Consider the following 16,314-nt stretch of genomic DNA (forward strand, 5'->3'; position numbering starts at 1 on the left):
AAAAAAAGAGTTATCACAGTCAGCATTAAACAGGTCCAGAGGTCAGCTGCAGCACTGAGTTGAAGGGCAAAATGGAACAAATCCAAGGAGCCTAGTAGAGCAAAACACATGGCAGATAATTCTATTCATGAGGAGCAGCATGAAGACACCTTAAGAGAAAAAAAAGACATCTGGACCATCTAATGTCAGAGAAAAGGGAAAAGGCAGTATGCCCAAGGTCACATAAGTAGAAAGGGTTAAAAAGCCAGGATTCAAACTCAGATCCTTTGACTCCTGTTCTTGCATTTGGTTTGGTGGGATTTAGCTTCTTAGAAACCAAAAAGGATCATTCCAAAATAGTCTTTGTTTTTGCATGTGGGTATTTATTTTATGTTGTTCCCAGAGGAAAAAAAAAGGGGGAGAGCCATATGTAAGAACAATATTGAGAATGGGGAGAGTTAATTGGATGACTTGCTGAAATATTAGGGTAAGAAAGGAGATTAACAGCCTCTTTTCAAAAAAACAAAATGGGTTTTATCAGTGGGAACAAATTTAAAACACAAGTGAGGTTAATAGAACTAGAGACAATGAGAAAGGGAACAGAGGAAGGAAAAAAATACACCCCACTTCCCAGGTAATTTGAACCTAAATCTCTGTGGCACCAAGATGTGATTCTCTGATATACCTATCTCTTTGAACAGGAGAAAGGCAAAAGCTTTTATAGATGGTAGATGAGGTGATCACCACCTGACAATGGAAAGTTCTCTTTGGGGGTAGGGGAAAGTTTGAGTGAGAGGTGGTGGTCCTGAATTCTGGAGTTATCTCTGTCCCCTGGCACTGAGCGGGCAGCAGCCATGCCTAATAAGCTCATCTCTCTTACTTCCCAAGGTGTGTTTGTCCTTTAGCTAGCAGGCAAGATTAAACTTTAACAGTCCCAAATTCCTTGATAAGTCCCCACCCCATATCAAGCCTTAAGGTGTTCATTCCGGCCAGTCCGTTTAATTGACCTCTCTTTTACTCTTCTTTACCTAACAGATTGTTAGAATCATAAAAATCTTTTATGGTCTTCAACAAATAAAACAGGCCAACATTCCTCAGGTAAAAATTTCATAAAACATATGCCTGTTTTATTATCTATCATACATTTATTTTATCATAATTGTTGCTTTATAACAATTTTATAAATCATTTGTTGAATCAAATTGACCAAACATAGTCTTTTTTTTTTTAATTTGGAAACACCGCTGTAATGGACATAGAGCCTGCCAGTCAAAGTAGCTTGTGACCTTTGGGAAAATTGTCATATGGAATGTATAAACAGAAGCATCATTCACAGATTAGCTGATTGCCTTTTCCTGCTATAAATATTAGTGTGGCAATCCACCAAAAAGAAAAATCACAGAGGAGACACATATGCACACGCAATCTCCAGTTACTTATGAATGTATCATCCTTTTTGAAAATAATCCATATGTTGCCCCTCTCTCAAACTAGGACCCCCACATCCTGGCTTGGTGGTCAAGAAGACCACCTGAAGGAATATTTGAATGAGCCATTTATTCTATGTTTTTCATACCTACTACTAAGAACAAAATCAAACAGAACCTGGGACTTTCTTTAATTAATCACTCATGGGGCAATTAGGTGGCACAGTGGATAGCACATCGGCCCTGGAATCAGGAGGACCTGAGTTCAAATCTGGCCTCAGACACTTAACACTTACTAGCTGTGTGACCCTTGGCAAGTCACTTAAACCCAATTGCCTCACCAAAATTTTTTTCTTTAAATTTTAATTTGAAAAATAAATTTTAATCACTCACTATGTTGGAAATATTGCCTTAGAACTGAGAATACAATGAAAAGCAAACACAGGCTCTTCCCTCAAGGAGCCCACATGCCAATGGGGGTGGGGCAGAATGCAAACAATAATGTATACACATACAAGACATAGATTAGATAAATTGGAAGTTATTTCAGAGGGAAAGCACTAGTTGTAATGAGGCTGGCATAGCAGAGATGAGCAGAAGGTAGGTTCCTTTTTAAAAATTCTATTTTATTGTATTTTCATTTTTTAATTCTCTCTCCTACCTCCTCTTCCCCAGCCATTGAGAAAGCAAGGAAAAGAAAACCCTGTAAGGAATATGTACACCTAATAAAAAAGGAAAATTTTGGATGTTGGGGGGATGTGAGAAAACTGGGATGCTAATCCACTACTGGTGGAGTTCTGAACAGATCCAACTGTTCATATAAATGTATGGATCACCTGGATTTGATGGAGGTGCCTTATCATCTTCCCTAAAGTATTTTTTATGAAACCCTGGATGAATAAGAGCAAAATGTTCTTCACCTGAAACTAGATTGCTAGCAGATAAGTCTCTACCTGGTGACTTCTTTCCCCAGGATAGTAAGTCCCTATCTTGTGGGGATATCTGGGCATCCTCATCCTTAAGAAACTCCTTTTAAGAATCCTGTAATCTTATCATGGTGCTTCTATATTTCCTCCATACTTGTTATAACTGAAATTATTAAAACTGCTTTGCATTACATGCATTCTTGTTATAGTATTTGCTTGTGGGTTGATTTGTATCATGCTAATGAAACTGAAAACACCCTGTAACCAGTGAACAAAAAATAACTTATGTACCCTCAGAAAGAGGGAGTCTTCAAGCTTCTTCTTAGGAAGGGGTCTCCGTATGAGTCATGCTTGCTTCTTCTTGGGACAAATAAACATTTTCTTCAACATTTAGCATTTTTCCTTTTCTTGTCACACTAACCAATATGATAGATATGAGGTGGTACCTCAGAGTTGTTTTAATTTCCATTTCTCTAATCAATAACGCTTCAGAACATTTTCTCATATGGCAATAGCGAGCTACAATTTCTTCATCTGAAAAGCACCTGTTCATATGCTTTGAACATTTCTCAATTGGGGAATCACCTGTATTCTTATGAATTTGATTTAGTCCTCTATGTATTTTAGAAAGGAGGGTTTTATCAGAAACATTGGCTGTAAACATTGTTTCCCAGCTTTCTGCTTTCCTTCTAATATTGGCTGCATTTCTTCTATTTGTGTTAAAACTTTTTAATTTAATGTAATCAAATTTAACCTTTTTGCATTTCATAATGTTCTCTCTCTCTCTTGTTTGGTCATAAATTCTTCCCCTCTCCATAGATCTGACAGGTAAATCATCCCTTCCTCTCCTAATTTGCCTATGGTATTACCCTTTAAGTCTAAATCATGAACCCATTTTGACCTTTTGGTAAATGGTGTGAGGTGTTGATCTATGCCTAGTTTCTGTCATACTATTATCCAGTTTTCCCAGAAGTTTTTGTCAAATAGTGTGTTCTTATCCCAAATGCTTGAGTTTATTGAACTGGGTTTAGGAAACTGGGTTTATCAAACAGTAGATTACTATAGTCATTTACTCTAGTAACAGTACTGCTTTGTCAAAGGACATATAAGGGTTAATAGATTTTGGGGGGGTGTTGTTCCAAATTGCCTTCCAGAATGACTGGACCACTTCACAGCTTCACCAACAGTGCAATGCTGTACCTTTTTTCCCCAGGCCCTCCATTATCTGAATTTCCTTTTCTTGTTGTTGTTGACTTTACCAATCCAATGGGCAAGAGACAGCAAAAAAATTCTGTTGTGGGTTTGTGGCTTTTGGAAAATTATAGCAAAATTGAACAAAGGAATATGTTTAAAGTTTACAAATCTTAATATTCTTCTCTTAGTAGATACAATCTTTCTACAAGTCTGAAATCCTGGGATTCATTCCCAACACCTAGAATTAGAAACATTCCAACCCAACCAGGATTTCCCAACAAGACCCACAGAAAACCATGGGAAGAGGGCAGAAGTCTCTGCTTTGGTCTCTGACCTGCACTGCTTGGCTCCTGCTTCTCTCAACTGAAGGTGAGTCTGTCCCTGTCTCTGTCTCTGTCTCATTATACACTTTATTTTTTCCATAATTGCATATTGAAACAATTTTTAAACATTTTTAAAGTTTTGAGTTCCAAATTCTATCCCACCTTACCTCTCCCCTCCCCGAGATGGAAAGCAATCAGCTATAGGTTATAATTGTGCAATCATATAAAACATTTCTGTATTAGTCATTTTGTAGAAGAAGACTGTGATAAAAGAAAAAGAATTTTAAAAAGTGAAAACAGCATGCTTTAGTCTGTATTCAAACAATATCAGTTCTTTTTCTGCAGCCAGATAGTATATTTCTTGGATTGTCTTGGATTATTGTATTGCTGAGAATAGCTGAGTCATTCATAGTTCTTCATTGAACAATATTGCTATTACTGAGTACAATGTTCCCTTGATTCTGCTCACTTTACTTTGCATCAGTTCATGTAAGTCTTTCTAGGTTTTTCTCAAACCATCCTGCTCAGGGTGAGACTCTTCAGGAGCAGTGCCTATCCTGGGAAAGTAGCCCTGGAATCTCTCCCTGCTGAGTTCTCCCTGTGTTGTCAAGGAGGGAGGTCAGGTAGAGAGGCTAGGCTCCCTTTTCTTGGTGGAAGACAGAGAATACAGAATGAAAATTCCCAGGTTCTTCATAAGAGGTAGCATTTCCCTGTAGCCTTAAGATAACGATGACAAAAAGCTGAATGGGGGGGGGGGTGAGAGAGGGCTGGTGGGGAGAATGGGCATGGAGGATAAGGACTGGTGAACTCCAAGGTATTTTTCAGCCCTACTGCTCTAGAGGCTAAGATTGCTTGCTTCTCTAACATTCTCTTTTTTAAGTTCCAACAGACTTTCTCACTTAATACTCATTTCCCCAGTCCTCCCAGGAGCTTTAACAGTTTACCTTCCACCTCCAGTGTTCTAAATGACAATATATATTGTAGCTCTGACAATATATATTCTAAGGGTCCTTCCAACTCTGACATTCCATGTTTTGAAGTCTCTACCAGCTTTAAGGCCTCAACCTCAAGCATTCTAAATGCCCATCCCATTCTGACATTCTTCTGGGTTCTCTTCCAATTCATATAGTCTATATTCTAAGGACCTGTCCAGCCCTAAAGTTCCATAGTTACAGGTCATAGTTAGTTTTAAATTTCTGAGTCTATGAGTTTTATTCTATAGTGGAAGGGTAGGGTTAGTCAGGGATATTCACAACAAACAAATTGGCTAAGGGGATGCCATCACCAGCTATATTCTCCTTCCTGCTAGGAATTTCAATCAAGCCTAGGTAAGGTAAAGACAGGTGTAAATGCCTAGGGCCAGGGATGGTGTTGGTCAAGACAGGTGGGAGCTCTCTGCCAAGAACCCTGCGTGTATACAGGGGTACAGGATCACTCCATTAAGGCAACTGTGATGTGTAAAATCTATATTGTGTAATCACCTTAAATTAGAAGCTTCAGCACCAGTCTTTGGCCATTAAACATTTATTAAAGCATACAGGTATTCACAAGGAGTTCAGAAAGTTAAGAAAACACCTACCTAGCCTAGAGTTCCAGCCTGGTTGGGTTCTTCCTCAAGTCCTCCACCAGGAGCCTGCTTCAATCAGGAACTCTCCAGCAAACTGATTGTGGAAGCTTTTTATAGGTCTGGAACAGAGGCTGTTAACTTGAAGTAGGCTAATCAGTAGTCAATCACTCTCATTTAATTCAATCAGTTTAGATTAATCTCCAAGTGGACCTTTGAGTATCTGATACATCCCATTATTTTATCACACAACTGAATCCTGGCTGCCTTTGAGGAGAGTTAGGTGCAGGTCCCCCCCCCCAATTCCTCTAGGGTATGAACCTTAGTGACCAAGCTGGATGGTCTGCTCTGGCTACAACTAGCTAGCCAGTGGACAAAACCATAGGGATTTTATACAATTTTTGAAGGGTGTGGTTGTATGTAAGGGGAGAGATTCCAGCTTTTTTCTGGACTACACACATAGTGTAAGCTCAGACAGTACCTTAGGGCCACCTAAATTTATCTTTCTGAAACTTGTGTTTAGAGGGTGAAACCACTGGGTGTGCCTATGCTCATTAAACTTATATGCTTCTTTATATTATAGGAGTCATTTTGCTAAGAGGGGGTGAGGTGGGTGGGGTGCATGCCTTGCAGTTACATTCCTACATAATACAGGGGCATTAGGAATTTCTCCACACCTAATACTCAACTCTTTGTGAGAGGGGGTCATGGGTTTCACAGGCAGCATGAATTCACTTGGAGAACTACCAGGAAATGCTTCAAAATGCCCAAGGAAATTCCAATCCATCAATTAGCCATCCCCTACTTGTTGGAGTTATAAAAGGGAGGTGGTTTTTACACCTCTAAGGTCAGAAAAAGAAAGGGACCAGAGAAGGGTTTTCCCATTTATAGAGCCCACAACCACACCTTTGTTTGCAAGCAATGTCCTCCTGATTGGGCAGCTCCTTGCCTGCCTTAAGAACTCTATTGGGATGCCAGTCAAGACCTGTGGTGACTAACCTCATAGTACTTAAAGATTGGAAAGACCTTGTAGTTCATCTACTCCAACCCACTCATTTTCCACATAAGAAAACTGGGGGGCCCCAAAACAAAAGTCCTTTACTCCAAAACGAAAACTCAACAAAGCCCATCGTGATAATGACAATCATCTGGATGACTAATTAAAGACTTTTTCTGAATCCAAGTCTATTTTCAACCCTTTCCAATCTTTGGACCTAAAGTAGGCTGAGCCCTAAAAGTTCATAAAAGGATTTTTAAAAATACCTATAGGGAAAAAGAATCCTGAAAGAACCAAAAAAACAGACAAACAAAACAACTACATCACAGAGAGAGGAGCCCACTTCCTAGTTTTTATGGAAACCAAATTTGTAGCCAAAGAAAGCCTAAAAGAATCTTTTTGTTCTACAGGGCAAGAATCCGCCAGGCCTGAAGTGATGACCCAGTTTGGTTGGGTCCGTGGGAAACAAGTCGCTGTCAAGGGAACTGATCATCATGTGGATGTTTTCCTAGGAGTGCCATTTGCCAAGTCCCCAGTGGGAGCTGGGAGATTCGCTCCCCCGCAGCCTGTGGAGCCATGGGAGGGTGTAAAAGATGCCACTGCATTCCCCCCAATGTGAGGGTGAACACAATAAAGAAGGCAGGACAGCTGAGTTGGGAGGAAGGCTAAGGCAGCAATTCTGGGGGTGCCAGAGCAGTGAGGAGACCAGCATCCTTTCTATTCTGGAGGTGCCCCCCAAAAGCAGAAACATGTTGTTGTTCATCAGTCACTTTTGTTAATACTGCTCAGTCAGATCCTTCTGATGTTGGGGTGGGGGTGGTTTCTAATCCCAGTTCCACTAGTGAGAATTTTCCTACCTCTTTCAGATGGTTTTTGTAAGGGAAGGGCTCTGTAAGTCATGAAATATAGGAATGCAGATCACTTGTATTGAGTGTTTAAGAGACACTAACTTTCTTAAGTGATGGAAGAACCAGGCAGGAAGAGGGAATGGAGAAGGAATAAAATTAATGCAGCAGAGGGGCAGCCAGGTGGTGCAGTGCATAAAGTACCAGCCCTGGATTCAGGAGGGCCTTAGTTCAAATCTAACCCCAGACACTTGACACTGGCTGTGTGACCCTGGGCAAGTCACTTAACCCTCATTAACACACACACACACACACACACAAAATTAATGCAGCAGAAATGGAGCCCACAAAGGAGCAGAACTCTGTGGTGAACCTTCTCAAAATGTATTAATGACTATTGATGTGACCTTGGGCAAATGACACAACCCCCCCCCCCATGCTTGTTTCCTCTTTCATTAAAAAACGTCATGTGGGGGCGATTTTATTTTTTAAAAGGTCACTTCCAGCTCCAATCCAATGATCCTTTTACCTGAAGTGCCTCTTTCTAGACCTGTCATTCCTACTCCGTGGTTCCCAGTAGTTTCAAAGGATCTCTAAAAAGTCTATTCATGCCTTACCTGCAATATTGTGATTTTCCTTTTATTCGTGAAGGTGTTTGCAGGAATTAGAAAGGACAGAACTTATGAAAAATACTTTAGATGGGAAACAGCAACTCTTTCCAATATCAGAAGACTGTCTCTACCTCAACATCTACACCCCATCCTCCAGACATGAGAAGGAGAGGTTACCTGTAAGTAATTCTCCTTTTGCTTTGAGACCCCTGGTGCTGGAGTAGGTAGAGCACTGGGACTGGAATCTGGAAGACCTGAGTTCCAAACCAGCCTCAGATAATGACTAGCCATGTCACCCTGGGCAAATCACTTAACTTCTGTCTGCCTCAGTTTCCTTATTTGTGAAATGATGATAATTATACCATTTACTCCACAGTGCTGTTGTGAGAAGCAAATGAGATAATACGTATAAAGCACTTAGCACAGTACCTGGCACATAGTAGGTTCTTAATAAATGCTTGTTCCTCTCCTCCCACCCCCTTCCTAATTTTCCTACTACTGTTGAGGACACCATCATCCTTCCATTCATTCACCCAGGCTCATAGCTTTGCTGTCATCCTTGACTCCTTACTTCTACTCACCCTCTATTTGTAATTAGTTATCAAGTCTACCTTTGTAACTCTTTTATACCCTGCATAACCCAAAACTGTCACCACCCTGGTACAGGTCATCTCCTTACTCTCAAACTATTAACATAACCTTCCCTTTGGTCTTCTGGCCTCAAGTTTCTCCTCACTCCAATCAATCCTCCTAAAGCACACATCTGATGGTGTCACTCATCTACTCAATAGACTCCATTGGCTCCCTGTTACCTCCAAGATGAAAAATAAAATCCCCTGTTTGGCTGTAAAGCCCTTTACACCCTGGCCCAGTCCTACTCTCCAGTCTTCTTACACTCACTTTAATCTCCAGAGTCTACAATCAAGAGATGGTGGCCTTTTTGATGTTCCTCAACAACATCACAACATCTCTCAGCTCCATACCTTTTCACATCCTGTTCCTCATGCTGGGCATGATCTTCCTATTAGTTTTTGCTTTCTGTATTCCCTGATGTCTTTAAGACTGAGTTCAGGGGCAGCTAGGTGGAGCAGTGGATAGAGCACCGGCCCTGGAGTCAGGAAGACCTGAGTTCAAATTCGGCCTCAGACACTTAACACTCACTAGCTGTGTGACCCTGGGCAAGTCACTTAACCACAATTGCCTCACTAAAAAAAAAAAAAAGACAGTTCAAATCCCTCTTTCTAGGAGAGGCCATTTCCAGCTTCTCCTCCCCACCCTCAAACACACAAATCGCTTTCATTCTGGTTACCTATCTTTTAGACTTTATCTATTTTGTATGCGCAATTTTTTTGTTGCATCTTGTCTCCCCCATTAGAAAGTGAGTCTCTTGAGGGGAGGCACCATGTACTTGTCTTTCTTTGTACCCCCCAGTGGTTAGCACAATGCCTGACACTTAGTAAATCCTCAAATGCTTATTGGCTGACTGAAACTAATCCCCCCCATTCCTCTACCCTGGCTACTGGGGGTCAAGGAAGTCAAGGATTATCCCCAAAGGCAAGACTCCTCTTGGAATTCAAGTCCCTTTGAAGTGCTCTTTCCTAAGCAGGCTTTGCCCCATGCTAGAACATTTCCTCATTTGGAGACTCCTGGACCCTGGAAAAAGTTCTTCCTCATCTTCTCCTACAGTAATTTCAGTTTTTATGTTGCTCCAATGATTTTTTTCCTTGGGGGTGGAGGTAGGAGGAAGGGGAACAGGTCATGAAGACAAATACCTGGGTATGGCCTTTCCCCAAAGCCTACTGTGCCAGTCAAGGCAAAGCCAACAAGGGATAGGGCATACTTGTTTTGGGGATCTCTCAACCCAGACAATAGGAAGGGACACTTCCTTAGAGAGAATACACCCTCCAGTTACCTTGAATTTCCCTGAGAGATTGTTTCTAATACGTTGCTACTATCAATGTTTCTCGCAGGTGATGGTCTGGGTACATGGTGGGGCATTAGCGATTGGAGCAGCTTCCTCAATGGATGGATCACCTTTATCAGCCTATGAAGATATTGTGGTGGTAGTGGTACAATATAGACTGGGATACCAGGGGTTCTTGAGGTGAGAAAGTGACCAGGGTGTTTTTGTGACCTTGAGTAAGGCCCTTCCCCCAATCTGGGCCTCAATTTCTTCATATGTAAAATGTAGAGTAGGCCTTTTATCAATCAACCTAAGAACATGGTACATTTTCTTGACTATGCCTTCACAATCATGTTGCGGTCATCAACTCAAGTTAAGAAGAATTCTACATGCCAAGCATTGTGCTAAGCTGTGATGATGCAAAGGAAGGTAGTTCCAAGCCCCCATATATTGGGGGAGACAATCTGCCAACAAGCAACATATAGGAGGAATAGATGGAGGAAAAGGATAATCTCAAAGGAAGGCACCAGGATGAAGGAGAATTGAGGAAAGCTTCTTGCAGAAGGTAGAATTTTAGCTGAGACTTTGAAGGAAGCCAGCAGGCAGAGATGAGGAAGGAGAGAACTCCAGGCATGCAGGATAGTGTAAAGAATTCATTATTATTTGACGGTTTTATGCCTCCGCGCACTGGCCTGGGGCTCCACAAACCACATGGTGCTCCACCCACTGGTTGTAGCTGTTGCCAGGGCGCTGGCACCTCACATCATCACCACTCACCAACCCTGGCAAAATTCTAATGATTGGAAGCCTAGTGAGGGCAGTCATGTGACTGTCAGAGCAGACATCCCATTGGCTGGGGCTGTGTGGGGTTTTTCTGGGATTGGGGGAGGAAAATTGGGCATTCTAGCTGGATGCTGGATCCTTAGGGCTGGCACCAACCTCATAAATGACAGGAGGTCTGCTGAGTATTCTCAGCTGATTCCTGGACGGTGGAATCTTTTCAGATTGTATAATTTCCCTTTCCCCATTTTATTTCCTTTCCCTTGATCCTACTGATCCTGTTTGTGTGTGTGTATGTTTTTTTTAAAGTTCGTTCTTGTTAAAATAAATCCTGTTTTGTTTTGAGGGAGGTTGCCACTCTCCTTCCTTGCCCCAATATTGCAGCGAGCCGCTTAGCTAACACTCCCCAATTAAAAATTGGTCCCAACAATAGTCAGTGAAAATACATGGAATCAGGCCGGTAGATGGTGCAGTGGATAAGGCACTGGGCCTGGATTAAGGACTTGAGTACTTAGGTTGACACTGATTAGCTGTGTGACCCTGGGCAAGTCACTTAACCCTCATTGCCCCGCCAAAAAAAAAAAAGAAAAGAAAAGAAAAGAAAATACATGGAATCAAGAAATGAAGTAGGGGTTTTGTGTGTGAGAGAAAAAAACAATGCATTAAAAACCCTAGAATTTTTTTCACATGAACTATTGTCTAACCGTGTCTCCTCAATACTGCACTTGTAAAATTGACTTTTTAAACCCAAGTATAGATTTTACATTTATCTCTATTCAATGTCATTTTCTTAGACTTGGGCCACTATTCTAGACTTCCTACATCTGTTTAGAGCTGGATTTGATCCCCCAACTTTTTAGCTATGCCTCCAAGATGCATGCCATCTTCAATTGGATATGCATTTCATCTAAAACATTAACAGAAAGGGGCAGCTAGGTGGCATGGTGGATAGAGCACCGGCACTGGATTCAGGAGGACTTGAGTTCAAATCCAGCCTCAGACATGACAATTGACACTTACAAGCTGGGTGACCCTGGGCAAGCCACTTAACCCCAGCTGTCTCACCAAAAATGATAATAATAATAATAATAAACATTAATAAATATAAGTCTTCCTCACAGGCAGAATCTGACCTGATCCTTCCTGCTGTCTCATTGACTTTCAGCACTGGGGATAAGTTTGCAACTGGTAACTGGGGATTCTTAGACTTGGTGGCTGCTTTGAAATGGGTCCAGGACAACATTGCTAACTTTGGAGGAGACCCCAGCTCTGTGACCATCGCTGGCCAATCTGCAGGAGCAATTTGTGTCTCTGCACTTGTGAGTTTGCACATGATTCCCCATTGAGGTAAACGTAGGATGATTTGTTGGGAAAACCATTGGACTGGGAATCAGGAGACCTGGGGTCAAATGAGGGGTTCACCACTAAATGACTATCAAATGAGGAAGTTGGACTAGAGGAATGCTAAGCTCCCTTCCTGGCTCAACATTATTTGATTATGACTCATATAATCAGCCTTGAACTCCAATCTTTCCTTGAATGTGGATTCCCTTAAAGTACAATTCTTCCAGAGGACTATCTGACTCTTGGATATTCTTTCTCTCATTTCTTACAGGTTCTGTCTCCTATGACCAAAGGCCTATTCCATAGAGCCATCACCCAAAGTGGGGTGGCCATTACGCCAGGCTTCATCGTAGAAAACCCTCAGCCCATTTTTCAGGTAGGTTCTTGGCTTCTTATTCTTTGGTGACTATTATCTAAGAGACTCAAATCCATTTTAAAGAGAGGTCTCCTAGGGGTTCAAGGTTAGATACAATCCCACAAGTTTGAGAGACTCCCCTTTGGGGGGTTTTCTTGGCAAAGATACTGGAGTGGTTTCCCATTTCCTTCTCCAATTCATTTTACACATGGGGAAAGTGAGGCTAACTGGGCAAAGTGACTGGCCCAGAGTTACTACTACTGCAACTAGTAAGTGTCTAAGGTCAAATTTTAACTCAGGTCTTCGTGACTCCAGACTCAGAGTTCTGTGTACTGCACCACCAGCTGCCCAAGCAGGCAAGATAGGAGTCAATTTATAAACAGAGATGGGAAGTTCATCATTCAACACCACAGAGCTGGCACAATTGGAGAAGGGAGGAAGGGGAAGGTGTTTGAAAGAAATAGGATGCGGAAAGGACAAGTTGAATAGGGATCGTTCCACTCTATAGGGTCTTGCAAAGAAAAGAAAAAAGAAAAACAGTAGAGAGAGAGAGAACTTACTATGTTCCAAGTAGTTTACAGATATTATCTTATTTGGTCCTCATATCAACCCTTGGAAGTAGGTGCTATTATTGTCCCCATTTTACAGATAAGGAAACTGAGACAAATATAGGTTAATTGACTTGCAAAGAGTCACACCAACAGTAAGTATCTAAGACAGGATTTAAACTCAGATCTTCCTGACCCCAGACCCCATTCTTTATACATTGTACCACCTAGCCACAGGACAATGTCAACATGGGTTCAGCATCAACATTACTATCAGTGGAACATTTTCTCTCCAATCACTGCCAACTTGGAGGTAGTGGTGTTGCATTCTGGGGGACCAGATCCTTAGGGCTGGCACCAACCTCATAAATGACATCAATTCTGTAGCCCAACTTCAGCAGATGTCTCTATATTGAGTCAATATTGAGTCCATATTGAGAGAGTCAACAAGCATTTATTAAGTAAGACAAGGTGACAAAGTCAATAGTGTATTAGCCTTGGAGTCAGGAAGACCCAAGTTGGAATCCAGCCTCACATACTTAGTAGGTGTGTTGCCCTGGGCAAGCCATATAACTGCTCTTAGCTTCAGTTTCCTCACCTGCAAAGTGGAGATAATAATAGTCCCTATCTCACAGGGTGTTGTGAAGATAAAATGAGATAACATAGGTAAAGCACTTTGCAAACCTTAAATCACTATATAAATGCCATTTGCCATTTATTAGTATTGTTGTTCTTGTTCTTGTTGTTATCATTATTATTATTATTCCAAGATAGCAAGGATTGAGATGCACTCAGAAAATACTTTGCACAGGGAACATGTCTTCCTTAGCTCCTAGCAGGGTCAAGAACCTGCTGTCTCTGGTATAGGCTGTGCTTCTACCTCTGGTTAGGGCCAGAATGGCCTAGAGTCTTGTCTGGGGTTCTAGCTTCAGGTAAAGGCAGGGTGTGGCTATGGTTTTAGCTCTGGCCAAGGCAGCCAACTCCAAGCCAGGCCAGGTTGGACTTCTACATCCTACAGGGTAGCAAGATCTACAGTCATGCATGCCCTTGAGCTAGGCTAATTATGGATTACCTTTAGAGGAATCAATGTAGTGTAACTTTGGGTAAATTGTGTCATCTCTCTGAGGTCCCATTTCTTCATCCTTAAAAAGAGGGGATTATAACTCCTTGTTGCTGTTGTTGCTCATTCATTCTCCAAGAGGACCAATGACTTCAGGAGGGTGATTTCTTGCCTTGTGCATGAATTGGGTTTAAGGGAGGCAGAGCTCTGCAAAGTCATCAGCCTCATGCTCTCCTCCAGAGTCATCAAAGTCCAGTGGCAAGACAAAAATCAAGACGACTGGTGATAGATTCAAGGTGCATAGGAAGATATGTACATTTTTGGACATAGCCAGTGTGAGAATTTATTGTGCTTAACTATGCACCTTTGCCACAAGAGTTGGTTCCCCCCCCCCCTCAATATTGAGGGGAGAGAAGAAGGAAAGAAAATAGATTATTGTTAACTGAAAAAAATAAAATTTAACTAAAAAATAAATGAAAAGGGAGTGGTTAGATGAGAAGACCTCTAAAGTCCTCTCTTAGCCTAAACCAATGACCCTATAAACCTTAGAAGACTTGAGCCAACAGTTAACATTCCTTAGAAAATTTGGCCCCAGGGCAGCTAGGTGACAGTAGAAAAAGCACCTGCCCTGGATTCAGGAGGACCTGAGTTCAAATCCGGTTTCAGACACTTGACACTCACTAGCTATGTGACCTTGGGCAAGTCACTTAACCCCCACATCCCCCCCCAAACAAAAGAAATGGAAATTTGGCTCCAACATTTCAAAGACTTGTTTGATTATGTGACTATCTATGGATCTATAGAAAGGCTAACCCAGAAAAAACTTGATCTAGAGTTTGAGGTAGGGAGGCAGAAAGTGGAGGATGTGGTTGGAGAATTTGCTCTGCCTCCCAAATCTTTTCATTGGGAAATAGAAATCTCTTTTGTCCCTTCTTGTGATACTTACAAATGTCTGTTCCTTTGAAACCACCAGGAGACTGCTCACTTGTATGGCTGTGAAGGTTCCAGCTCAGAGGACTTGATCCAGTGCTTACGAACTAAGGAGAACATGATATTGAACAGGAATTTCTCATCTGTGAGCTTACTTCTTCTGGAAATAGGTGGTTCTAGTATAATTGCTGGACTGCATTAGGTTGAATTTGGAGATGCCTATTCTCCTGCCAGAAAGATCAAGACCTAGCCCTTGCTTCCCATTATCTCTAAAATTCAAGGAGAGATTTTCTTCTGATTTCCTCTAGGACTTTGGTCCACAGAGATCACTGGGTTCCAGACTAACCATAAGAGATGACTGGAACAAATTGGTCCCCCAAAGAGAAGGTGTTCATTGGAGTTCAAATTGCCAGAACTACAACTCTCTCAGCCTGAGCTATCTGTCCTGGCAAACCCTGGGCTTTGCTAAAAAAAAAAAAGGATGTGGGTTCAGATCAACCCATGTGAAAACTTACTGCATACCCTTCTCCAATATTTAATAGTGAATTCCTAAATCAGGGGCTAAGTCTAGCACAGATATTGTGGTAACTAGAACCTCCCTTTGCCTTCCAACATTTGAGCTTGAACCAGGAGAGTAACCAGATGTTAGGAATCAAGAAAAAATATGAAAGGAGAAACTTTCTGAGTGAACGTGGACCTCCATTTGTCAAAAGAAAAAGAAATTGGGTCCTTGAACAATGGCTGGTCCTGCCCTCTGAGTAAATAACAGGCAGAAATATACATGAGGTCAGGACACTATTTCCAGACATCAAAGAGAATCCCAGAGAAGGAACTTCAGAGCATAAGACACAAAATGGCAAAGATGGAAGGCATCCTAGAAACAAAAAGAATGAAATTTGTCAGAGACCTTGAATACAGAATATTTGAATACAGATAATAGAATGATAAAGCTGGAAGGGGATTTTAAACATGAAAAATCAGGGCTGGAGGAGACCTAGTCAAATCCAATCTGATTTTATAGATAAGGAACTTGGGCTAAAAGAAGGCAATTGACTTTTCTAAGGTCAGTCAAGAAATTAAAGGTAGAAGTGAGATGAAAACCCTAATTTCCTAATTCCTTGTCTTACATAGGTTAATCAAAAATGAAGGAATAACCCACCAAAAGAAAAGTACTTTCTTTTTCTCTCATAGAGAACAATGATCCCGGCAAATGTGGATGGTGTTTTCTTGCCAAAGCTACCAGAAAAGCTGCTCTTAGAGAATGAAATCCCAAGAATTCCCTATCTGCTTGGAGTCAACAACCACGAGTTTGGGCATGCAATATTTTCAGTAAGGTCATTTCTGTGCTTTGGCACAGGGGACTGGTGATGGAGACTGGATCCATGATTGCATTGGTATCAGGAATTCTCAGATAGGGAAAATTTCTCTACTAATGCATATTGGCAACCACATTAGTTTTTTTAAAACTTAATAGTATTGGTTTTTTTCTAATTACATGTAAAGATAGTTTTCAACATTCATTTGTATA

The 16,314-nt window shown here is 41.4% G+C and overlaps 1 protein-coding gene across 1 annotated transcript in view; it reads left to right on the forward strand.

The window, feature by feature from the left end:
* Window positions 1-3,822: 3,822 nt before the first annotated feature.
* The window catches only part of LOC122739448, a 107,515-nt gene continuing 95,023 nt past the window's right edge, over window positions 3,823-16,314 (forward strand). Inside the window, exons 1-8 of the mRNA XM_043981188.1 lie at window positions 3,823-3,895; window positions 6,683-7,025; window positions 7,907-8,045; window positions 9,837-9,970; window positions 11,715-11,868; window positions 12,165-12,269; window positions 14,830-14,931; window positions 15,978-16,115. Of these exons, the coding sequence (XP_043837123.1) occupies window positions 3,823-3,895; window positions 6,683-7,025; window positions 7,907-8,045; window positions 9,837-9,970; window positions 11,715-11,868; window positions 12,165-12,269; window positions 14,830-14,931; window positions 15,978-16,115 (1,188 nt within the window). The remainder of the gene's footprint in view (window positions 3,896-6,682; window positions 7,026-7,906; window positions 8,046-9,836; window positions 9,971-11,714; window positions 11,869-12,164; window positions 12,270-14,829; window positions 14,932-15,977; window positions 16,116-16,314) is intronic.

This window comes from Dromiciops gliroides, chromosome 2 (assembly GCF_019393635.1).
Source record: "Dromiciops gliroides isolate mDroGli1 chromosome 2, mDroGli1.pri, whole genome shotgun sequence".
NCBI lineage: Eukaryota > Metazoa > Chordata > Mammalia > Microbiotheria > Microbiotheriidae > Dromiciops > Dromiciops gliroides.